This window comes from Fukomys damarensis, unplaced genomic scaffold, assembly GCF_012274545.1.
Source record: "Fukomys damarensis isolate Sample0158 unplaced genomic scaffold, DMR_v1.0_HiC HiC_scaffold_39, whole genome shotgun sequence".
In the NCBI taxonomy this organism is placed as follows: domain Eukaryota; kingdom Metazoa; phylum Chordata; class Mammalia; order Rodentia; family Bathyergidae; genus Fukomys; species Fukomys damarensis.
In genome coordinates this window covers 67,215,506-67,242,990 of record NW_022900951.1, presented here as the reverse complement: position 1 = coordinate 67,242,990, position 27,485 = coordinate 67,215,506, and the positions used below count along the sequence as shown (strand labels likewise).

Genomic DNA, 27,485 nt, shown 5'->3' with positions numbered 1-27,485 from the left:
TTATCTTGGGTTCTCGGGCCCTCGCTTTCTCGCCCCAACTCCTTTAAGTCCTGGCACTCGCACTCCTTCACCCTCACTCCGTCTGTGGCTTGTTCTAGCTTTCTCTGAACTATTCACAAGTCCCCAGCAGCCCGGCGTACGCTGAAGCTCGCCCACCACCCAGCGTACAGTGAGCAGCCGGGACTCGCGGGCGGCCTGAGACCCCACCTTCAACACACCCCCTCTGGAGACTGGCAGCGGACCCCAGCCAATGGGCCCCAACCCCTCGGCGCCTGAGAGATCCGAATGGCTGCCGCTGATGAGGAGGTGGAGACTCCCTTGCCGGCCTCTGACCACCTGAGGCAGTTCAGCGCTCTCTGGAGCTAAAGAGGCAGTGTGGTGCTTAGCTTTTTGCCTTGCTGTCTGAGGAGAGACCGTCCATTTGTTACACAAAGCGCTCAAAGTAGACTATGCTACAAATCCATCTTCTCCGAGACCCACTAATATAAAGTGAGGAATTCAAAGCAGGACCTAATCCTCCTCCAGCCACTTCGCACCCAAGTTCCTTCTAGAAAAGTACGGTGGCAGCTACAATTCCACGTACACGTTGCTCCCAAACTCTGCAAGAGCTAATGAGTGGCTTTGCCCGGCTTCCAGAAGAAAGATTTTAGTGAGCTCGCAGGTAAACCAACGCAGCTCCTCGCCAGCCCACCTAGCATTTTGGGGTAAATTCTTCAAGAGCCAGTGCTGGCAGAGTGGAAGGGGCCTCGAGCTCAGTCAGGTCAGAGTTGCTGGTCGCGTTAACCCACTCCTATGCTCTTTCAGGGAGCCAGGTAAGCCCATGAATATTTGGGGAACTAAGACTCGGTTTGTGGGCTCAAATGGATGCTTTATTTTATAGCATTTCCACCACTGTCCTGGAATAGACTAGGCTTTGTGTGTCCCTATCCTTCCGTCTCAGGACTGTCCTGCCTTAACCTACCCTCCGCCAACATTTATTGTAAAATTTCTTTAATATCTCAAAACAGCCATTACAGAATATGAGGGCAAGGCGAAGGTTTGCACTCTTAAACGTGGTATTTCCCTCTCTCTCTTGTGAGCTTTGAACGTCAAATGATTAGGGCTCCATGTCCTAAAGGGTAGTTTAAGGTTCCTTTTCCCCCTTTTAAGTGCCACAAACTTACTAAGAGTTTACATTGAGGAAAATATCTAAACAGGGTACATTCCAAGGGAAAGGTACGTTCTTCCACACAACATAAGGCGGTTAGATGCCCAATTCAAAGTTGTATAAAGGAGCTTTAATCAAACCTCCTTTCCTGTACTTCTCTCCTCTGGAAGGTCGTAGTATTTCAGAAAGTGAAATCCAGTCATTTCTTTTTTTTTTTTTTTTAAGCTTTAATTGAGTTTATTGGTACATTTAGGGATACAGTACAGTTACATTCATTGTTGGGATCTTGTACCTCTACATGACAAGTCTTGATTCTCATTTTTTCCCCTTACCTCTGCCCTCCCTTCACCCCCTCCTCCCCTCCCCATCTACAAACACTTTATTTTCATCTTTTCATTCTCTCACATTTTTTTTCTTTTCCCTTTTTACTCTTCCCCTACCCATCCCACCTTCCCTACACCTTTAGCTCCTTTCTTCCCATTTCTAAATGTCAGTAATCTTATTAGAATCTTATGCATTGTTGCAGATTATTCACAACAGGGAAACTATTCGGTATTTACACATGTGTGACTTATTTATTTCACTTAGGAGTATATCTTCAAAACGTTACCAACTACATAGCTAAGGCAAGTCCTCTGACATTCTTTTAGAATATAAATATTTTTACAAACTGAGTGAATTTGATTTTTCCCTAATTCCACTTAGCAATATCAAAGAGGAGGAGTGTGCCTAAGATATTTGTGCTCCTTTAATAAGTCATAAATGTGCTAAATTGGATGTCTCTTTATTTTTCTAGAAAATATTTTCTCCTTTGCCACTTCATCAACCATGTATTCACTTCTCTTTGGAGGGTGAAGATGATACGATAGGTAGATGTATGGAAATGTCACAGTGAAGCCCATTAATGTGTACAATTACTGTGTCAATAATTTTAAAAAAACCTCCCTTTGAATCCTATTTCAATTTTAAATTGTATGAGGTCAAAATGCTAAGGTGTTATGGTGAAAGCTGCTTTTCTAATACAGCAATAAATTACTCTAACACAATAAATGGAAATGTATGAAGCCACAAAATATTTTTAAAGGCATCAAATTGTTTTTGCTGTGTTACTACAGTTGTGAGAAGAAAATAAGGTGCAAAGAAGGCCAATTGTGAAGAGAGTGGAAGCAGAAAAGCTTCAATGCAAAGCAGTGGTTCTCAAAAACACAGCAAAGACAAAAATGCATAAAATTTAAAAAAAAAAGAAACTTCCAATTTCTTCAACAGGTGTTTTGACAGAAACGGCCATTAAACTATATGTTGAAATAATTCACCTCAAAATGTATTGTGATTAAAATTTCCAGGTGAACACTTTTGATGTATAGGAAAGTGTTATTTCAATTAACTAATTGGATTAAAAATCCAAAGCATAAACTGCTCCCTGTGCATAGAAGTACCCACCTTATCTATATCTTTTTATTCATGGAGTTATTTGGTGTCTTCAGTAATAGATTATCATGTAAATATTTTGATGTTTCAAATTTAAGAAATTCTAAAATAAAATAAGGAAAGATAGTACGTTCATTTGGGCTGTAATTATTTTTACATTGAGAACAAACATACTTTGAACATTTTAGAAGCATGAATTAAATGTCATTATTTAATGTTCTCTGTGAGAATTACAGTAAAAGTTTAATTATTAACAGAAATTAAAGTTCAAATGCTAGTGGAAATCTTAGGGACTGAAATTGGCCAGTGATCATTGAAGGGCTAATGTCCCTTACACACTTTTAATGAACAAAAGACCCTTAGTTTCATTACTAAAATTCTTCCCTTTGCAGTTCTGTAGAAAATAAATTTAATAATTTGCTGATGTGATACTTGTAAATTTTAAAATTTCATCATCTAGATCTCAGATTCTAGATGTTTTCTTCTTAGGTTCTTTTTATCTTTTGATTAGTCTATTTTTTTCTCATTGAGTTTATTGGTCCATTTTAGGTATAAAGTACAGTTACATTCATCATTGGGATTGTACCTTTATTTTTATCTTTTGATTAGTCTATTTTTTTCTCATTGAGTTTATTGGTCCATTTTAGGTATAAAGTACAGTTACATTCATCATTGGGATCTTGTACCTTTACATGACAGCTCTTGGTTCTCATTTTTCCCCATACCCCTGCCCTCCCTTCACCCCCTTCTCCCCTCCCCATCTACAAACACTTTATTTCCATTTTTTCATTTTCTCTTATTTTTTTCTTTTCCCTTATTTCCTTTCCCCTACCCCTCCCACTTCCATTACATCTTTAGCCCTTTTCTTCCAATTACACTCTATTTCTATTACTGCTATTTCTCTTATCATTCATTTTTTGAAATTAGGACAATCAAATTCCACATGGAAAGTTTGTTTTTATCCCTTTCTGACTTTAATGTCTTCCACAAGCCAAATATATTTCTAAATAAGGATAGATTTCTATTAGGACAGAGGAAACCTTGTATATCAATACTCTGTGAGTTTGGAAATGAATGAAGCAATATAAAATCATAAAGGCTGCAGTAAAAAGGGTACACTTGGAAGATGAGAGGCATTGAAGTAAAACTAAGAAAATATTCAACGTTTGACAATTAATACCAGACAAGAGCTAACCACCACAACACTGAAATGATACCAGCTTTCTAGCCTTAATTAGCAATTTACATTTTTTCAAATGTTATTTGGAAAACACTTCTTAGGAGGCAAGAAGGGAGATTGGGTAAACTCCTATAAAATCACTTTAAAATCATATAGTGGGAGGCAGTAGTTAATGAAAGTAAAAGGGAGGGTGGCTTGTACTTTCAATTTGGAAGGGAAGGTGTTCATCTCTGCATTTAGGCAAAATTTCAACTTTGACATAATGAAATGAAGACACAATTTTAAATATATATGCATATGCATTCAAGCCTATGGACTACAAAAATCCAGTTATTTGAAGGGGCTGATTTTCAAAATGAGTGTTCAAGCAAACTCCAAGATAATAAAAGGAGTATTTGAAGCCCTCAGCCAACTGAGGTAGTATCCTCTAATATGGCCTCTAATCAGAAGCTACTGGGAGCCCTCTAAGATCCATTTTTATTCTTATTTATGTATTTGCTACCAGGGATCGAACTCGGGACCTTGTGCCTGAAGAGGCAGGCAGCAGAACTACTGAGCTAAATTCCCAGCCCTCTAAGGTCCATTTTTAGACAAACAATAAAAGGAAATCATTGGGCAAGGCAATAAATGTGAAAGAAAGCATTTATAAAACTGATGAGTTAACTGGCTAAAGTCTCACTCGATATTTTCTAGGAAACTTTCTTAAAAAGATCTTATTGACATTTTTTAATTTTAGTTACAATATTGAATTGAAGATGAATTGCAAGGGAATGATGGAGAAGAGGGAACATCAGAGCAAGAGAATTAGTCAACACCCAAAGAGTAATGTTTAAAATCAGATGCTTACAGGAAACTAAATGTTTTCTAATGGAAATACAAAAAATATAATTCTCAAATTACTCATTAAAGGCTAGGGATTTAGCTCAGCGGTTCGGTGGCCTGCCCGAGTTCAATTCCCGGTAACAACAACAACAAAAAAAATTGCTCATTAAATATAAGCACTTGCCAAATTTTAATCTATGATGCAATATGCAGTATTGTCTTAGACAGGGAGATGCGTTTCTTTTAAATACTATGTCTCTCAATGCATTATCTCCTTTCAAAACTTAGGGGATTTTTGTTTTTATTTATTTTATTATTATTTTTCCTTGCAACAGTGGGAGCTGAACTCAGGCCTCAAGAGTACTAGACAAGTGGTTCTACTACTATGCTATATCCCCAGGCCTTTGTCTTTCTTTTTTTTAAGACAGAGTACATGTTTGCAATACATAATGTTTATGTTCCTTGTGGGGAATTGGTACACGTACATGATATATCTTAATGGTTTTTATTCCCTTAACCTTCCTTTTTTTCCCCTTTCATCTATCACTTGACCCCCTTCATTTTACTTTTTTGTACATGACTGCAATACATATTGTTTACAATCCTTGTATGGGGTTGGTATATTCACATATAAACCTTATTTCCTTTTTCATCTCTTTCCTTTTCCTCCTGCAACCCAAGCATCTCTTGATCCCCTTCCCAATTGGAAAAACTCTATCTCTCTACTTCCTATCATATACCTTTTATTTTGCTCTTATTTATATTTTGTATTTCTCATGTAAGAGAAATCATGCAATATTTAAATTTCCATATCTGATTTTATTTCACTTAACTTTATCATCTCAATGTGCATCCATTTTCCTACAAAAGACTGGAGTTTATCCCTTTTTATGGCAGAGTAGTACTCCATTGTGTACACATATCACATTTTCTTTATCCATTAATTTCTTTTCTGTGTTTTTTGGGGGGTACCGGGGATCGATCTCATGTCCTTGTGCTTGCGAGGCAGGCAGCGGAACCACTGAGCTAAATCCCCAGCTATCCATTCATTTCTTGATGGTCATATAAGCTGCTTTCAAGATTTAGCCATTGTGAATTGTGCTGCTGTGAATATGGGTATGCATGTATCACTGTAGTATGCTGTCTAACTCTTTCAGGAAGATGTCTAGGAGGGGAATAGCTTGAAATGTAATTCCTAATTTCAGTTTTCTGAGAAATCTCCATACCATTTTTCAAAGTGGTTTCATTACTTTACATTCCCTCCAACAGTGTTCCTTTTTCCTTGCAGCCTCACCAGCATTTGTTATTTCTTATTGATGGCCATTCTTTCTAGACTAAGATGTAATCTGAGTAGTGTTTGAATTTGTATCTCTCTAATGGCCAGTGATGTTGAACATTTTCCTCATGTATTTAATGGCAATTTGTACTTCTTCAGTGAAGTATCTATTTATTTCAATTTCTCATTTTTTGATTGGGTCTTTTATTTTGGGGATTCAATATTTTGAGTTATGTATTCTAGATATTAATCTGACATGTACCAGGCAAAAATTTTCCCATTTATTCTGTATATTGTCTTTTCACATTGTTGGTTGTTCTTTTTTTGTGCAGAAGCTTTTCAATTAGATATGATCCCATTTTTTGACTGTTAGTATTATGTATTTCTTGTGCAAACGTGGTTTTGTTCAGAAAGTCCTTACCTATACCTATTACTCCAAGATTTTTGATTATTTTGTCTTCCAGTAGGTTAAACATTTCTGTTTTAACATTTCTTTGATCCCTTTTGAGTTCAGTTTGGTATATATTTAAAGATACAGGTCTCGGTTCAATCTTCTACAAGTGGACAGCCAGTTTTCCCAGCACCATTTATTAAAGAGGCTGTTTCTCCAGTGTGTTTTGTGCTTCTTTGTCAAAGACCACGTAGTTTAATGTACTTGGGGTTGTTCCTGCATCTTCTGTATTTTTAACTATTCACATTCTACCAACAAGCCACTGCAATTTCATTTGGACTTTTACTGATACTGGATATATTTTTATTCATTCTTTGAATCCTTATTGGATTCTCTTCAACAGCTCCTCCAATTCTTTTTCTAGTCTTTGCAAACCGGCCTCTCCTTCACACTCATCAGCCATTGCTTTCCCTTCTGTATGGCTCTGTGACATAGTGATTTTATAGAAGTTCCAAAACCTCTCTTCTCTCCTAAAAAGTGTTGTTCAACTTCTCTCCCTTCTTCTCCTACTTTTCTCATCTTTCAGAAAACAAAATCCATCCTCCATTGCCTTTATTGATGTCTTGATTGATTTCACCTCCTTCAGGTCATAAATCTGGCGATTTTATTCTTACCTTTCTCTTTAACATCTGCAGCCTGTCCCTCTCTATTTGATCTTTTCTCTTTTATTATAAAATATTTCAGGGGTGTGAATAAGACAAAAAATAAAAATACTGTCCAACATTTACAAGTTATTCTCACAGTGTGGCCCCTGGATCACCAAAATCAGCATCATCTAGGTAGTTGATAAAAATGGACAGTTTTATATTACCCAAGCACTGTTGTTTCAGAAATTCTAGAAGTGAAGTCCAGATAACTGTGCTTTAACAAGAAATCTAGTGATTCTGATGCAGATAAAAAGTGTGAGATCCACTTGGCCTGTAGTCACTATCCTTTCACAAACTTTTTGAAAATCTACAATTATTTGTAAATGTTTCCCTTCTTTCTTTAATGCCATAAGTTTTGCAATTTAATTTCTGCTTAATATTTCATTGAAATTACTCCAGAGATGATCACTGACTCCTTGAATGCCATATCCAAAGTTATTTACTAAATCTTCATTGCTTAATGCTCTGCAGTTTTACAATATCAATATAATTGTTGAGCTTTTATCTCTTGACTTTCTAACTTCCCAATAATCTATTTCTCCTCTTCCCTGCACCTTTCTCCTTCTTATGTTCTTACTCTTGTCACTGAAATTTTAAAGATCTTAATGTCTGAACTGTTACTTATGGCAATTTCATCAACTCTACAACTTTAATGAGCCATAATTTACAGATTTCCCTGAGTCATATCTCTGGCTTTCTTGAAACTCTCCTCTAAAATTGGATGTCTCCATTTAGATATCCAATGGTCACCTCAAACTCAAGATGATCAAAACTAAATTATATTTTATCCCCTTCCACTTATGGTCTTTGTTTTTCATCTCTAACATTTTTAATTCTTTCTTCATGCAGGTAGTCACATGACAGATATTTCAGAGACTCCTTTGATTTCTCAGTACACATTACACCTTCGTCCCAAGTAGTTACTAATTTTTGTGAATTCCCATTCAACAATAACTGTCTTGTCCATCCCTTCTAATTCTCAATGTTACCACATTAGTTTGTCCATTATATTTTATATAGTTGCAACAATTACTCTTAATCTTCCTATTTTCAGGTATTTTCCCTTCCAATCCAGCTAGTATACCAGGTGACTTCTCTCTAAAGTTTCATTCTACTCTTTAGAAATGTTCATTACTACCCCTCTGGATACTAGTTAAATTTCAAATTCCTTAGACTTACTTAAATCCTTTCATTTGCCTTTTTGTCTTTCCTCCAATAATCCCTGACATTATTCCATTTCCTAGTAAATGGGCATTACTTTCCACTACTGTTGAACCTCTTATAATAAATTATGTTACTGTTTATGTCATTTTTTTCTTCATAGCCTATGTTGCTGCACACCTCCTTATGTCCTCTCACCCACATCGTAATCAACTTTTAAAACTAAAATCTAATTCACCTCCATGAAAAACTCCTTCATTACCATACTCCAAGCCAGAAATGAGTTTTCCCTCATCTGAACTCTCATAGAACTTTATGCTTCTCAAGGGAGTTAAAACATGCTTTCTTGTATTACAGTTGTTTGTATCCTATAGTCTTAGGTCCTCTCCTAGTATAAGGTTCAATCAGGTTAAGAATTGTGTGTATATTCTCTTACATCTCTTATATGTTCTTTGGCCTGTTAGTCTAGGTGTCAATCTGTATGTAAGGTAATTCATTTTATAAGGTGTTATAGGACAAATAAATGAATAGGATGCTGGAAAAACAAAAGGGGACAGGAGGAAGAAATGAATTGAAATCTGTTATGTACATGTACCAATTTCTACAGTGAATGTATTCATTATGTAGTGCAAATGTGTACTAATGAAAGTTTTAAAAATTGTGTGTATTTTAATCAATGTATATCAAGTGCCATCCACTGTGCCTGGCTCATACTAAATGTCTACACATGCTTGTCAAATGTATAAAATATGTAGATGTGATGTACAAGCATCTTGCACCTCGCTTCTTTACTCTTGACCTTATTAGGGTTTTTTCTGTTGTTGTTTTTGTCATTACAAATTTAAGGTTTGTGGAAACACTGTGCCAAGCAAGTCTCTCAGCACCATTTTTCCAATAGCATGTACTTACCTCTTACCTTTTATCGATAAAGTATGTTTTAATTAAGTTATGCACATTTTTAGACATAATGTTATCATACACTTAAGGGACCTATAATGTAAATATGACTTTTCACATGCATTGAGAAGCAAGAAACTTTGTGTGACTCTCTGAATTGCAATTTTTGCTTTATTATGATGATCTGGAACCAAACCTACAATGTCTATGAGGTATGCCTATATCTGCTTTAAAATAAACTACAGTTCATTATTATTGATTCTGAAGCAGAATCTAAGAAGTTAGTGTGAATTAAACATTTATTTTTTGTTAAAATATTTTGTTTTTGATAACTTCTGAATCATTTTGATGATGCCTGGATCTTCACATTACTTAAAAAAATTTCATCTTTTATTTATCTAAGCATCAATGTCTTCATAAATGTTTCTCCTATATGTTATACTTTCCAGCAGCACTCCTCTGCTTATCTACCTTCACCTTCCATATTTTAGAAATGCACAGTTAAGTGAATGCCAAAAAATTAAATAGAAAATTTCAGAAATAAAGAATTCATGCATTTTAAATTTCCCACTACCTTGATTATTGTGACAAAATCTTTTGCCATACTGTTCCATGCCAACCCACCCTACTTAAAATCTCAGTCATTCTGTTTTGAAACTATTCAGTCTATGTACTCCCTACTTGCCTAGTAGTCACTTAGTAGCCATCTTGATTATCACTTTATGATGTTTGTGTCCAAGTAATCTTTATTTTACTTAATAATAGCCCTGAGTAAAAGAGAAATGGCAGTTTGAATATCCCAAAGATAGACCAAAAATAATTCTGTTAAGTGAAAAGGTAAAAGTTCATGACTTAACAAAGAAAAAAATCCTATGATGAGATACCTAAGATGTACAGTAAAGGGATTTTAAGAGAGGAAAAAGCTATCCCATGGCATTGGTGAGTGTGTGCAGATCCCAGGGAGCAGCAGTGTGGTCCAGACCAGGGAAGCTTCAGGCAGATCCCAGGCAGGAATCTACCCTGATCTCAGAGGCTCGGACAAACCTGCCCATTCAAGGCACATTCAGAAAAGAGCTGCACAGGCACACAAGCATCAGTCAGAGAGCCACCCCACAGCATAAGTGAGTGCACTCAGACTCCAGGGGAACAGCGGTATTTTCCAGACGAGACCACCTGCAGACATATTCCAGCCATGGATCTGCCCCAACACCAGAGGCCATCTACTAAGCCAAGGGCCCACCTCAAAAAGAGTGACATAGGTGCATAAGCTTCAGTCAGAAATTTGCCCCTATACTCTCTCTGGTGGAGACCCTAGCCAGGAGCTTACTCAGACAACAGGAACTGCAGAGCACAGCCCCCAACCAAAGGCCCTCTCAGACAACAAGAACATAGAAGACCCAGCAAGAGGCACATCTAGATACCATTAAAGTGTGCTCAGGCCAAAGCCAGCAGCCTGCCCACACAACAAGTGAGATCAGGGATCCAGAAGGCAGCCATTCTGAATCCAGAAATTGGTGGATTGGTGAGCAACAGAGAACAGACCTCTTGGTGGCTTGCTGACAATTGAAGACCACTGGGAGAGAAAAAAGTTGTCTCATCACAGGCGCAGCAGTCAGGATCTGTTGAAATGAGAACACATGGAAACAAGTCCCAAAACCAGACTTCCAGATCTCCTAAGGCAACCCCAAAGGGAAACAAAATAGAAAAATCTATTAATGCACTACCTGTACTCCTTGAACTGGCAACAAAAAGGGATCTGGAAAAAATGAAATCGGAAATAAATTCTCAGATAATAGCAGAGATTTCTCCATAGTGCAATACATAATTAACAAATATAAAGCAGATACAGATTTTTAAAAAAATAGAGGAGCTGACGAACATATTGGATTCCTAACAAAGAAAACAAGTGGAATTGATGAAACAGATGCAAACAGATTTCCAGGAGATTAAAAACTCCATTGAAAGTTTATGCAGCAGAATGAGCAAATGTGAGGATAGAATTTGAGATATGGAAGATAGGATTGCAATTAGTGATCATGAAAAAAAATTCTTAAAAACAGTAACAGACCATGAGAAAACAAACCAATAGCTGCTAGATGATGAAAAGAAGAATAATGTAAGACTGATCGGAGTCAATGAGGAAACAGGAGAGAGTGCACATGACAAAAAAACCTGTTCACAAAAGTAATGGTAGAAAATTTCCCAAGTAGGGGGAAACAATTTGAAATAAAGATAAGTGAAGCATATAGGGCTCAAAATAAACATGTTCAAAAAAATCTATGCATAGGCATATAATAAGATTCCAGAAGCTTTTTAACAAGATGAGATCCCAATTGTTGATTCTTTCTGCTAGTTCCCGTACTAATGAGGATTGGTTGATAAAGTCTTTTCCTATGCCAATGTCTTCAAGGCTCTGCCTAACATATCCTCCAGCAATTTTAGTGTTTCTGTTTTAATATTTAGATCTTTCATCCACTTGGATTTTCATTTAGTGCATGGTGAAAGATAAGAGTCTAGTTTTAATCTTTGGCAGGTTGAGATCCAGTTTTTCCAAAACCATTTATTAAAGAGCCTATCTTTCTTCCACTGAGGATGGTCAGCTCCTTTGTCAAAGATGACATAGCTGAGTATATCTGGAGGGTTTTTTGTTTTTTTGGTTTTTTTGGTTTTTTGGGTTTTGTTTTGTTTTTTTTTTTGTCTCTTCCAATCTGTTCCACTGATCCTAAGGTCCCTTTCTTTGCCAGTACCACAGGTATCTCATCTTATTAAAAAGCTTCCGCACTGCAAAAGAAACCATCAACAGAACTAAGATACAACCTACAATGTGGGAAAAAATCATTACCAGCTGCTCCTCAGACAAAGAACTATTATCTAGAATATATAAAGAACTCAAAACAATCAGCCCCCCCAAATATAAAGACCCAATTCAAAAATGGGCATCTGAAATGAACAGACATTTCTCAGACAAAGAAGTCAAAGCAGCAAGTAAATATATGAAAAAATGTTCCACATCACTGGTCATTCGAGAGATGCAGATGAAAACACTGAGATTCAACCTCACCCCACAAAGAGTGGCTGCTATCAAGAAATCAAACAGTAATAAATGTCGGCTGCTTTGTGGGGAGAAAGGAACTCTTCACCATTGTTGGTGGGAGTGCAGACTGGTGAAACTACTATGGAAATCAATGTGGAGATACCTCAAAGAGCTGGGACTAGAGGTTCCATTTGACCCAGCCATCCCTCTGCTTCGTATCTTTCCAAAAGAATTAAAAGAATCATATCACAATGATATATGCAAACCTATGTTTATAGCAGCACAGTTTGTAATAGCTAAAACTTGGAAACAGCCCATTTGCCCATCAGTTGGAAACTGGATAAAGAAGATGTGATTTTCCTATGAAATGGAATACTACTCAGCTATAAAGAATGATAAATTAAGAGTCATTCATAGGAAAATGGAAACATATTGAGGATGTACTCCTAAGTGAAATAAATAAGTCACACATGTGTAAATACCGAATTGTTTCTCTCGTGTGGATAAACTATAATAGTATATAAGATCCTAATGAGATAACTGACAATGTGAAATAGGAAGAAAAGGGCTAAAGGTGTAGGCAAAGTGGGAAGGGTAGGGGAAAGATAACAAGGGAAAAATGTGAGAAAATGAAAGGATGGAAATAAAGTGTTTGTAAATGGGGAGGGGAGGAGGGGGGGAAGGGAGGGCAGGGACAAGGGGAAAAATGAGAATCAAGACCTGTCTGTCGGTGCAAGATAGGGGAGGAGGGGGTGAAGGGAGGGCAGGGACAAGGGGAAAAATGAGAATCAAGACCTGTCTGTAAAGGTACAAGATCCCAATAATGAATGTAACTGTACTGTATACCTAAAAGTACCAATAAACTCAATGTGAAAAAAAAAAAAGATTCCAGAAACCCAGCAGAAGAAAAAAATTCTACAAGCGGTTAGAGAAAAACAAATCACACACAACCGAAAGCCTATCACAACCACAGCAGACTTCTCAACAAAAACCTCAAGGCAAGAAGATCTTGCAGTAAAGTATTTCAAGCCCTACAGAAAAACAGCCTCCAACCCAGATTGATGTACCCTGCAAAATATCTTTCAAAATTGATGGAGAAATAAGATACTTTCATGACAAAGCAGACCATAGGAACTTCATGAATGCTAAACCAGCATTCCAACAATTTTAAACAATATCCTAGGAAAAAACAATGAGGATAACAACCCCAGGAAGTGCAACAGAATAAATCCATCAAGCATGATAAGAAATTAAATGCAAAAGGGGAGAACCCAACAAAAACAAAAAGTCATGACAAGGATAAGTCAATACATATCAGTTATAACCATCCATGTTAATGATCTCAATTCACCAATCAAAAGAAATAGACTGGCAGAATGGGTCATGAAGAAAGATTAAACAATATGCTGCATAAAAGAAACACACTTAATTCAAAAAGCAGAATTAGCTATCCTCTTTGCAGATCAAGTGGATTTCAAACCAACAATGATTAAGAGAGACAAAGAAGGACACTATATCCTTGTAAACAGGTAACAATCATAAATATATATGCACCAAACACAAGTGCACCCAACTGTATAAAACAAATACTAAAGGACATGAAAAATCATATAAGCACTAATACAATAGTTGTGGGACACCTCAATACTCCACTGTCACAAATAGATAGATGAACCAGACAAAAAATAAACAATGAAATAGCGGAACTCAATCAAACTCTTGAAACAAATGAATTTAACAAATGTTTACAGAGTGTTCCACCCCACAAAATCAGAATACACATTCTTTTCAGATGCACATGTATCACTTTCTAAAACAGACCACATACTTCAATCAGAGAACATGTTTAAGTAAGTGCAAAGGAATTGCAGTTATCCCCTGTATATTATTAGGCTATAGTGCACTGTAATTGGTGTTCAATAGCAAAAGAAACTGCAAGAATTTCATAATCACATGGAAATTGAACAACATGCTTTTGAATAACAAATGGGTCACAGAGTAAATTAAAGAAAAAATCAAACAATTCCTACAATTAAATGACAATGACAATACAACATATTAGAATCTATGGGACACAATGAAAGCAGTCTTATGAGCAAAATTAATAGTAATAAATAGTCATATTAGGAAAACAGAGCTAGTTCAATTACAGAACCTGATGCTAAACCTCAAGCTTTTAGAAAAAGAAGAGCAGGACAAATCCAAAAATCATTCAAGGGAAGAAATTATAAAGATCAGGGCAGAAATTTATGCAATGGAGACTAACAGAACAATACAAAAAAAATCAATGAAGCCAAGAGCTGGTTCTTTGAAAGAGTGAACACAATTGACAAACTTTTAGCCAACCTTATCAAAAAAGGCAAAGAAAAGGCCCAAATCCATGCAAATAGGAATGAAAAGGGCAGAAAACCAGAGGATCATTAATATCTGCCTTAAGAATCTATATGCCTGCAGCATGGAAAATACAGACAAAATGGACAGATTTCTAGATTTGTATGAATTACCAAAGTTCAACAAAGATGATCTAAAAATTCTAAACAACCCAATATCAATCAATTAAATTGAAAATGTAATTAAAAACTTACCAACTAAAAAAAGTCTGGGTCCTCATGGATTCGCTGCTGAATTCTACAAGACATTTAGAGAGGAACTACTGACGCTCCTGTTTAAACTCTTCAATGAAATTGAAAGGGAAACAATACTCCCAAATTCATTCCTGCAAGCAAGCATCACCTTGATCCCCAAAGCGGAGAAAGACCCAACCAAATAAGAGAACTATAGGCCAACCTCACTAATGAACATAGATGCAAAAATCGTTAATAAGGTGCTCACAAACAGAATACAGGTGATTACTGAGATCATACACCCTGACCAAGTGGGATTCATCTCAGGGATGCAGGGATGGTTCAACATACACAAGTCAATAAATGTAATACACCATATTAATAGAACAAAGGACAAAAACCTTATGATCATCTCAGTAGATGCAGAAAAAGCATTTAAAAATCTGACACACATTTATGATAAAAACTCTTCAAAAAATTGCAATAGACAATCTCTACCTCAATTTGATAAAAGTCATCTATGAAAAACAACAGCCAATATCATATTAAATAGTCAAAAACTATTAGAGTCATTCATAGGAAAATGGATACATATTCAGGATATACTCCTAAGTGAAATAAATAAGTCACACATGTATAAATATGAAATAGTTTCTCTGGTGTGAAAAACTATAATGGTACATAAGATCCTAATGATATAATTGACAATGAGAAATGGGAATAAAAGAGCTAAAGGTGTAGGGGAAGTGGGAAGGGTAGGGGAAAGGTAATAAAGGAAAAGAAAAAAAACATGAGAAAATGAAAATGGAAATAAAGTGATTGTAAATAGGGAAGGCAGGAGGGGGTGAAGGGAGGGCAGGGACAAGGGGAAAAATGAGAACCAAGTCCTGTCATGTAAAGGTAGAAGATCCCAATGATGAATGTAACTGTACTGTATACCTAAAATATACCAATAAATTCAATGAGGAAAAAAATAGTCAAAACCTGGAATCCTTCACATTAAAATCAGGAAGAAGATAAGGTTGTCCATTATCACTACTCCTGTTCAATATTGTTTTGGAAACATTAGCAATATCAACTAGACAAGAGAAAGAAACTAAATGAATAAAGATTGGATATTAAGAAGTCAAATTGCCATTATTTGCTGATAATGTGATACTCTACTTAGAAGATCCCATGAACTCCACCAAAAGTCTTCTAAAATTAATAACCAAATTCAGAAAAGTAGCTCGATACAAGGTCAACACACAAAAATCAATAGCTTCACTGTACATGGAAAACAGCCTCATTGAGAGAGTAGTAGGACTAAGAATTCCTTTCACAACAGCATCCAAAAAATTGAAATACCTAGGAATCTACCTACAGAACGAAACCAAAGACATCTATTCTGAAAACTATAACACTCTGAAAAAAGGGATTGAAGAGGATATAAGAAAATGGACAGACATCCCTTGATCCTGGATAGAAAGAATCAATATAGTGAAAATGACCATACATCAAAAACTACTGTACAGATTCAATGAAATCCCAAATGAAATATAGGCAGCATAGTTCATGGACCTTGAGAAAACAATCCCAAACTGCATTTGGAACAAGAGACCTAGGCTAGCAAAAGCAATTCTGGGTAAAGAAAAAAAAAAGACATGACAGGGAGTATCACAATCCCCAACTTTAAATTGTACTACAAGGCTGCTGTGATAATAATAATAATAAAAAAAACATGGTGCTGGCAAAGAAACAGACCTGAGGTCCAGTGGAACAGATTAGAAGATGCAGAAACAACTCCTGACACACACAGTCACCTCATGCTTGACAAAGGAACCAAACACCCTCACTAGAGGAAAGAGCCTCTTTAATAAATGATACTGGAAAAACTGGATTCCAACTTGCCAAAGATTAAAACTAGACCTATATCCCTCACCATGCACTAAACTAAAATAGAAATGGATTAAAGATCTAAATATTAAAACAGAAGTACTAAATTTGCTGGAGGAGAGGTGAGGTAGAACTCTTGAAGATACTGGTGTAGGAAAAGATTTTATGAACAAAACCTGTTCCCCATGAACTAGCAGAAACAATAAAAAAGTGGATGTCTTCTTATTAAAAAGCTTCTGAACAGCAAGAGAAAGAACCAACAATGTGAAGAGATAATCCACAGAATGGGAAAAACTTTTCACCATTTCTTCCTCAGACAAAGGTCTACTATCTAAAAAAATAAAGAACTTAAAAAAATCAGACCTCACAAAATTTAAAGTCCCAGTCCAAACAAATGTATCTGAAGTGAATAGACATTTCTCAGACAAAGAAGTAGAAATACCAAATAAACAGATGAAAAAATGTTCAACATCACTGGTCATTTGAGAGATTCAAATGAAAACAACACTGAGATTCCACCTCACCCCGGAAAGAATGGCTGCTATCCTGAAATACACCAATTACTGATGCTGCTGGGGCTGTGGGGAAAGAGGAACACTGCTCCACTGTTTGTAGGAATGTAAACTGGTGCAACCACTGTGGAAATCAGTATGGAGATACCTTAAAGAACTAGGATTAGAAGTCCCATTTGACCCAGCTATTCCCCTGCTGGGTATCTTCTCCAAAGAATTCAAAGTATCATACCACAGTGATACATGTGCATCCACGTTCATAGCTGCACAATTTGTAATAGCTATAACTTGGATGCAGCCCAACTGCCCATCAGTGGGAGACTGGATAAAGAAAATGATTTTTAAAAATAAAATGGATGTAGAGGTACAAGATCCCAACAATGAATGTAACTGTACTGTATCCCTAAAATGTATCAATAAACTCAATTAAAGCTGAAAAAAAAAGAAAAAGAAAATGGAGTACTACTCAGCCATAAAAAATGATAAATTAGAGACATTTATAGCTAAATGAATGCACACTGAGCCCATACTCTTAAGTTAAATAAATAAGACACACATGTGTACCAAAGAGTTTCTTTAGTGTGAGAAACTGAAAATGTAAATAAGAGCTCAAAGGTATAATAGATAATAGAAATAGGAAGAAAAGGGACAAAGGGGAAAGGGAAATGGGAGGGGTGAGGGAAAGGAATGGAATTAATATGAGAAAATAAAAAATAATGGAAACAAAGTCTTTGTAGATAAGGAGGGCAGGGGGATGGGAAAAAAATAAGAGCAATGACTGATTCTGGAATGGTACAATTTTCCAACAATATCAGTATATTGTATATCTTAAATGTACCAATAAAATTAATTTTTTTAAAAAAGCAAGAGAAAAGACACCATATTTACAAAATTTTTATTACAATATGTTTTTGTATTTGTTCTATTTTGGTACTAGTTATTAGTGTTAATATCTTACTGTGCATAGTTTACAAAGTAAACTTTATCATAGGAAGAGACTTGTGTTATTTGATACTATCCACAGCTTCAGACACTCAGAGGATTTAAAACATATTCTTACATGTAAACAGTGACTAATATTTCTATTATGTTTGTTTAAATGAACCATAATAAACTTATTTGTTACACAACTATAATGACTATGTTTTAAAATTATAATGGGGCCAGGGATTTAGCTCAGTGGTTCCATCACCTGCCTTGCAAGCTCGAGGACCCGAGTTCAATCCCTGGTACCAAACTAAATAAATAAAATAAAAAATAAAATTATAATGAATACTTTTTCCAAACAAAAATATTTTATTTATGTATTCATTTAATTTAATAAAAATATGTAAGTCTGTTTGAAAGCTTGTTAAAATTTTGTCCTACTTTTTTCACTATAGTATGTACTAATATTAGTTCATAAGTTATATTCATTCATAAGTCCAACAATGTGAGTCTTATACACCTTTGACACAAATGTACAATGTAAAGTACTAAAAAACCAAGGTCCAGGGGAAAAATGAAAACCAAAACCTGGCATGTAGAGGTACAAGATCCCAGTAATGAATGTAGCTGTGCTGTCTACCTAGAATGTACTAAGAAATTAAATTTAAAAAAAACAAACAAGGTCCACTGGTATCTGTGAAAGTTCGCAAATCTAATGTTCTTAAATTGGGACTCACTGTACTGGGAATTGAAACCAGGGCCGTTGAACTGAGCTACAATTCCAGCCACTAGTTTATTTTTTACTTTGAGACAAGATCTTGCTAAGTTTTCCAGGCTGACCTGGAATTGTCATCCTCCAGCCTCATTTTTGTAGAGTGCTGAGATTACAGGTGTGCACACCATGCCCAGTTTACTCTGTGCGTTTTCATTGAGAGTATTTTAGCTGGGGAAATTTGTTGTTAAGGTAACTATTTCAAACCAGTGCTGAATGGAGTTAAAACTGCACAGAGCTAGAGTCTCAATTTATTCTTGTTGGCAAAATTTCTAGCTCTGAAAGGAAAAAAAAAATAAAGAGACATATCCCTTATTTACGGGTAGGAGAGAAATAGGTATTTTTCTCTGGTTGAGAAAATATAAACTTTGGAGTATGTATATTTCCAGCACCATGAAAACACCTTGCAATTATTGAATTTGATTTTTATTAATTTTCTTCTGTAAGAATGTGTAAACAGAGCAAATAAGAGTACATTATTGAAAATATAACTGAACACCAAAATGGCAGAGCAGCAATCAATACAAATTACAGCCTGAGACCTGGAGTACAGACACCTGTAAAATAACACCTTGGCAAAGAGAAAAAAGGAAGTAGATCTCTGGGAATTGGGAGGGAAATGACAAAGAAGATGAACAAATGGAGCACAACACAGAGCAAAACCGAAGCAAGGAGGAAAGAAGGAAGAAAAAAGAAAAATGGAAATGAAGCTTTTATAAATAAGGTAGAGGGAGAGAGGTTAAAGGGAAGGGACAGAGTCAAGATACATAATGTAACGGTACAAATTCCCTATGATAAATGCAATCTTTATGTAAATCTAAATTGCATGAATAAAATTAAAACTTTTTAAAAATATATAGTACTTGAAACATTAGCCAGAGTAATCAGGCAAGAGAAAGAAATAAAAAAAGATATGGTTAGTAAAGGAAGAAGTCAAATTATTATTTGAAAATGAAACGATCGCCTACTTAAAAGACCCCAAAAAATCAGCCAAAGGACTCCTAGAATTAATAAGCAAATTCAGGAATACAGTACGGTACAAAATGAATGAAGTACAATGGAGTACTAACCTGCCACAAAGAAGGATAATTTGCATCATTTATAGGAAAATGTTTTATCATACTGTTATGGTTTGTGTCTGGATATCCCCCCAAAGCCTCATGTGCTCATAGGCTTTTACAGAGGTGACTTTATTGAGAGTGTGTGATGCTGGAACTGATTCTTGATGCAATTGTAGGCTCAACAGCACTAGGATTAAGGATGTGAGTACTATCCACCCTAAGTAGTCTGAACAGGATAAAAGGGCCAGGAAGAGGCTCTTAAGGTCCTTTGTTGCTTTTGCAACCGAAGGGAACCATGAACTAGTTCTCCTCCGTGATGTTGCTCTGTCGTGCGCCCCCCTGCCTTGGAGCCAGCCAATTATGGACTGAAACCACTAAAAAATGTGAGCTAAATAAACCCTTTTCCCTTTAACTTTGATTGTTGGGTATTTTGTCTCAGCAAGGAGAGAAAAGTAACTAAGGCACATACTGATGAACACCAAGCTAAATTGTTTATGATGGTAAATTTTTTCAGGCTTAAGCATCTTGCTTTTCTTTGCTTATATTGCAGCTACTTGTAATGAAATATGCATACCAATCCAACATGAGACAGACAGCCAGATAACGTAGACACTTTTTCAGGCTTGTGATTATGTGATTGTTTTATAATTACATTATACCAGTTAGATGTACCTAAGCAGCATACAATCAAGAAAATGTCAGTCTAGTAATTAGAGATTAGGCATTAATAACCTATAAAATGCATCTATAAACAACTACATTCTACTTAAAAGGCATTTTATTTTTGAACATAACAAACATATAGTGGTTTATTTATGTCATTTAATAACTTTTGATTAGAGGCAATTGATTGGTAAATAGAGATTTAAATATGTTTCAGAGATGATAACAAAAATGTAAAGTACCTGGTAAGCTGTCATCATTATTATACGAAAATGCTATGTTTTGAAGTTTTCCATATAAAGCTTTGTAATTGTTATTTGTTAACAGTATGCAGAAATTTGACCTTTAAGACAGCTGTGATTGTTAAAGACATAAGTTGTCTGGCTATACTTTATAATTCAAAGTGCATCATATCCAGATAAAATTATGGTAGTTAAACCCACTATTCCCATTTCAATACTGGTGTTGTTGACCTTATTGGTGTTCAACAACTGAGGCATAGAGACCAAAGCCATAGATAGATAGATAGATAGATAGATAGATAGATAGATAGATAGATAGATAATTTGTCTAAGAGGACAGCCAATATCCTGGCCCTGGCTCTCCAAGGTCAACAAGGATTCAGGACATGAGGGAACCTCTCTAAAAAGATCCTATAACTCTGGTAGTCACTCAGTCACTTGAACAGAGTTATTGTTGAACCCCAGAGGACAGGCATTAACCAGTACATTGTGTACTAAAAGAGTGAAATATCTCCCATAACTCCATGGGAAGCCATATGGTCAAGGATCCTGGCAGATAACATTGATAAAAGTTAAAAGGCTCTAAGCTTGCCACCACCAAAAAAAAAAAAAAAATCCCTGCGGAGACTCTTAACTGTTTGGAGGGGGGGTTAATTTTAATTAACAGAGGTCTCACTTTAATTTGGCCTTAAGTAGCCAAAAAGATACATAGAAAATAATAGTAATACAGTCTAGATATAAACAGGGACCCCCCATCACTATATTAACCCCTAATGTTTGTCTCTAGCTATGCCTGTAATTTAGCACTGTTACTGTTCAGAGGCTAAAAATGCCACAGTGGCAGCAATATGAACACAACAACAGACTTTACACTCCTTAGTTGAAATAGTCCTTCATATTAAGGTCATATTCTTAAGTGAAATAAATAAGTCACACATGTATAAATACTGAATAGTTTCTCTGGTGTGAATAAACTATAATGGTACATAAGATCCTAATGGTATAATTGACAAGGTAAAATAGGAAGAAAGGGGCTAAGGTGTAGGGGAAGTGGGAAGGGTGGGGGAAAGGTAATAAGGGAAAAGAAAAAAATATGAGAAAATGAAAAAATGGAAATAAAGTTTTTGTAAGTAGGGAAGGGAGGAGAGGGTGAAGGGAGGGCAAGGTATGGGGAAAACTGAGAACCAAGATCTATCACGTAAAGGTACAAGTTACCAATGATTAATGTAACTGTACTGTATACCAAAAATGTACCAATAAACTCAATGAGTAAAAGAAGAAGAACCTGGAAACCAACACCATAAGGAAATGTGAACCTCCCCCAAAAAAGAAATAGTCCTTCAAAACTATAGAGTCCTTTATTTTGTTACAGCCAAAACTGGAAAAGCTTGATCACTCACAAATAAAATTTGCTGTATTTAAATGAATAAATCACATCAGGTAGAAGAGACCTTAAAATCATAAAAAAACAAATCAGACTTACAGAAAGCCTCCCAGAAGAGACAGATCTAAGACCCATTTGGTTGCAACCCCTACTCCAGTCTCTTAAAAATAATGTCTGGACTAGGCTTCTTCACTCAATAATAAAATTTGTTTCTTCTTCCCTAGAAACTGTCAAACTTCAAATTGTCACACAGATAAAGCAAGCAATGTGCCAGACTTCTTTTACCAAGGTTTACTAGATTGACCCTCTGAAGAGAGTTCATAGCTTCTGAACCTCAACTTACCCTCCATCAAGGGCTCCTTATATTAGTTCTCTGAAGAAAATCCCTTACTTCAGTGTCTTCTACACTGACCGCTCTCTGCCAGAAATAGCAATATTCAGTCTTCACCCTTTCTCCCCTAACAGCAGTTAGGAACACTCTTTCAGAAGGAGATAATGTAGTAGTTTAGTTTAGTTATTATATGTAAGGTAGTTAGAACAGCCTAAGCATGGGGGAAGATAGAAGAAAATAACCTCCTTGGGTTGAGCCAATTCAATCAAGTAAGCAAACCTTAAACAGAAGATAAACACAAGAAGAACAAAAGTTAAAACAAGAAGGGAAGTAAAGACATTTCCTCCCAGGAAGACAAGCTAATTTAGTTGCCAATTTCTCCCTAATCTCTGGACTGAACTTGGAAACACTTAAAAATGAAAAATAACTAGTTTCCTTTGAACTCAGTTTCCTGTGAATAAGCTAAATAACTAATTTCCTTTGAACCCTAAACCCACAAATATACCAGTTTAAAAGAAGTCCTTGTGTACTTAAGGCAAAAACAAAGAAGGCACATTGGACTTCTATTCAGAATTCCCTCTTGAGTATCCACCAAGAGCTTTTTTTCTTACTATTATTTCTAACAAATGCTTTCCTAAATTAATTCTTCTATCTATAAATTTATTCTTCAACTCTATGAGACAAAGAACTTGAATTTATACAAAATTGACTGTTTCAGCTCCATTGGTGGCAGAAGATAATGCTCCACAGATTTTAGGAATGCACTATAACACCTGGCTCATTATCTGTGTTTCATTATCTCATTCTTCTAGCACCAAATCAAGTTTTGGAAGCAGACTGAGAATGAGCATTTTATGTTGTGACTGAAACACAACTTATCAAATCTACGGCTGATGTATATAACTTCCAAGTTGGAGCTATCATGAATGTTACTTTGAACATTGTGGTCTTCATTTCACACAAAGAATAATGTTGAAAAAGCCAGGAATGGAATGTTCAGATATAAAGGTATGAATCTTTGGAAACAACTTATTTTTTGAAGGACTGGTGTCATCTTGCTAAGTTGCCCAAGCTGTCCTCCAACTTGCAAACCTCTTGCTTCAGCCTTGTAAGTAGTTAGGATTGCAGACACGCACCCATAAGCCTGAAAATAGTTTTTCAAATAAAGAACAATCCAGGATGGTCATTAATTTAAAACAGTGAGTTAACATAAAAGGTAATTGAACAGATTGTATTAAATGTAATAAATTAATCTATAGGAAAACAATGTTTATAAGCTTTTCAAAGTTACTCTTAATTTTAAATGAGAATTGTTTCATTTGTTAAGTCCCTAAATTGCCTTTTTATGCTGGGATTTGAATCCAGAGCCTTTGCACTGAGCTACCCCACCCCTTCTCACATTTAAATTTTGAGACAAGGTCTCTCTAATTCCCTAAAATGCCCAGGCTAGCTCAAACTTGCGATCCTCCTATAACAGTCTCACAGAGTGCTGGGATTATAGGGGTGTATCACCTTACCTGGCTTTTTCTTTATAATTTCAATTACCAAGTGAATATTTTCTGATGCTTCCATTGTCTTAACAGAAATAAAATTGGAAATTCAAAACACTTAAAAAATAAAATAACGTAATAATAATAGTATCTTCCTCACAGGATTCTGTATGATTACAAGAATTAATGTGTGCAATGCACCACTAATAAATTGCTTAAAGTAGTATATGTAACAGAATAAGTGTGATTCCAGTTAATTATCATTTACATTTGAATATTTTTATCAAAATTTCATTTTCAGTGTATACAAACTGTAACTTTCCCCAAGGGAAATAACTAGAAAATTTGTAGGAGAAGAAATGCTGAAAAGTAATAACAGGGAAATGGAGAGGAGACAAAGTCTGAATATACATTTCAGCAACACAGACATACAAGAAGCAGAGTGTTTAGAGAAGGCCTTGGAATCATATTCAAGTATCTGGGATGGGGAAAGAGCTGAGGTTCAGGCAGAAGGATTTGACAGCATGATTTAAACTCGGCTAAATGGGGTCATTTTTTAAAGATTAGCAAAAAGATTTTTTTTTTCATTTCTAACACCCAGAGTCTATGCTTCTCTGGAATCATTGGCTTGAGAAAAAACACTTTGACCTAACACCTGAAAGGACTTCAGCATTTGAAGAGTGGACTAGACATAGAGGAGAACTCTTACAACCTACTAATGTGCAAACTACCTGTATCAAAGTGAAACAATATGACAAGCATGCCCTTGAAACTTCAAGAGGAAGGGGAGAAAGGAGAAAATCCTGAGCAGTTTCTTATGAACAAAGTGTGACAAGTGAACATTAGTTGCACAGCTTTCAGTATTGCCCATTTATCTTGCAGGCAAAAAACTCATAAATTTGAAACTTAATGTGCCAGTGTCATCATCTAGGTTTAGTATATTTTAAATCTATTTATACGAGCTTTGTAGATGCCTTCATGGGTTCCATCCTTCTAAATTTGGATGCCTAAAGTTTTAAGGTCCTCAAACATGACTTCTCCTATTAAAGGAACTTGAGGAACTCTGGCCTCAAGGTTGGAGAAGGACTGATTAACTTCACTTCCTGCCTAATTTAACTGCATGTTAAAGACTTCCAAAGATGCCAATAAAACATGATTGGAAAACTACATATGCATTCAGGATGAAATATATACAGTACTTGAATTTCAACTCATGAGAAGGACTTTAAAGAATGACTCTCCAGCAGTGTATTTTATTAAAATGGGATTTACCTAAATACTTCAACTGGGCACCCAGCACTTTACTAGGCCTCGTATTGTCCATTTATCCTATAACTACTTATTTTTTTTTGTTTTTGTTTTTGCTTATATGTGTGTGTTCAGGTGTGTGGTACTGGGACTAGCACCCAGGGCCTCATATATGCCAGGCAGCATAACACTCAATTAGATGCCTGGTCCAAGATCTTACAAGGGTGATCAAAATATATGGTGACTGTTTAAGTTTTAAGAAAATTTATTACGAGACACATTGTCATTAACTTCCCTCAAAATACACCCCTTAACTTCAAACACACTTATCCCATCATTCTTACCACTTTTTAAAATTGAATTAGGAAGTTTATTAGGCTCCTAGTTTCCATGTCTAGAATATGAACATAGACTTACATGCATTGTCTCAATGTGTGGATCTTACAGGCATGTCACCTTCATCAGCTGGACCTCTGATTTTACTGGTTAGTAATTCACAGTTAGCTCAATGTGAGTAATGACAATGCAGAATAAGGCAAAAATGTAGCAACAAATCCCATCCAATATCATGTACTTTTTTTTCCAAAACCATATACAACTCTCTCTTGTAAAAAATTAATTTCAGAACAAAGCATTTAATTGGCCTCATTGATAAAAATAAAGATAATTCTATCATCTCAGAATTCAGCAATGAATGTCCAACTATGGCTAGAAGTTACACCCTGAGAAGCAAATAAGTTTAACAAACCACTGAGTTTTATAAAGCTCTGTTAACCTAATGTCAGGAAAGGACACAAATACAGGGACAGATGCCCCTGCTCACTGCACTGTGTAGTTCTTTGGGGATGCCATTTTGTCAGCATCCACTTTGTCGTCGATGCTCAAGGCATCTGTGGAGTCAGGGTCACTCACCACAATGCCCACAGAGGGCAGGCTGACGATGAAGACATGAACCTTCTGGGCATAAATGTCCCAGGTTGGGGTTGCTACTGATGCTGGATCCTCGGTCATCTTTCTCCACAGAGTGGATAAGCACGGAGAAGATGGAGACGCAGACAGACAGGAAAAGCAGCAACAGCCCAACCTCATGGTAGCTGTGTCTATGCATGTCCCCAAGACTGAAGTCCTACTGAGTGTTGAGCAAGTTTCAGAATGAGGAAAATCCACTTGAGCTGGAGAATGTGGACCACTTTGCCCATGTTCTCGATGTCCTTGCTCTCTTCTTCCTTGCTGTCTACTGCCAGAGTGGCATAGAAGGGAATGATAGGGTCAAAGTCAATTACGTTCAGAGGATTCTTCCAGGATTTCTTTTTTTTTTTTTCAACTTTAGTTGAGTTTATTGGTACATTTTAGGGATACAGTACAGTTACATTCATTGTTGGGATATGTACCTTTACATGACAGGTCTTGGTTCTCATTTTTCCCCCTTGTTCCTGCCCTCCCTTCACTCCCTCCTCCCCTCCCCATCTACAAACACTTTATTTCCATCTTTCCATTATCTCACATTTTTTTCTTTTCCCTTATAACCCTTCCCCTACCCATCCCACCTTCCCTACACCTTTAGCCCCTTTCTTCCCATTTCACAATGTCACTAATCTTATTAGGATCTTATGTATTATTGCAGTTTCTTCCAGTATTTCTTTTGACAGGGAACAGCAGCCAGCCAGATGGCAAGCTCCCCAGTGAAGCAAGCAATGCATGCAATCGCCAAGCCCTCCAGCATGGGGTGGTCCATCTCTCTGTTCTCCTTCTGGAACTCTGACATGCTGTGCACACACATGGCCAAGATGGAGGCCAGCACCACACTCAAGGATGAGACAGCCATCAGCTTGGCAGACCCTGGGTTCTCCATGCGAATCCATATTTTCTTCTGGAGCTGACCAAATTGCAGGTGGTCAAACTTCTCCAGCTCCTTCTCGAAGAGAGAAGACTCTTCAAAGGAGGAGTCAGTGCTAGTGTCATTGCTTTTCTGCTCCCAGTCCTTGTGTTGGCTCTCCTCCTTGTGTTCCTAGTAGCAACTGCCACAACAGGAGTCAATGAACAGCTCGTTGATGCCCCAGTACTCTATCTCCTGACAGAATAAGAACACACACAGCTCCTCCATGACATGCAGCTTCCCCATGTAATAAAACTTCGGAACATATCTGAACAAGGACGGGTTCAGGTCGAAGTAGTACTCTTTGTCAGCCACACTGTAATCATCACACACTCCAGGATGACCTCTACCAAGTGGCAGCTGAGCAGCTTCCCAAGGTGGGTGTGAGGGAACTGCAGCAAGGTTCTCTGAGCCACAGACTGCTTAAAGTCCCCCACGTTCAAGTTCACCAGTTCCTTGCCTTGTCCGTGGTGACAGAAAAACTCACCAAACACCAT

General features: G+C 36.4%; 1 protein-coding gene across 1 annotated transcript; it reads right to left on the bottom strand.

The window, feature by feature from the left end:
• LOC104854392 (potassium voltage-gated channel subfamily S member 3) lies at nucleotides 1-27,485 on the bottom strand. The gene is given in 5 exon segments (XM_010612880.1): nucleotides 1-362; nucleotides 26,025-26,233; nucleotides 26,235-26,414; nucleotides 26,747-27,320; nucleotides 27,323-27,485. Coding segments are annotated over 5 exon segments (1,488 nt in total).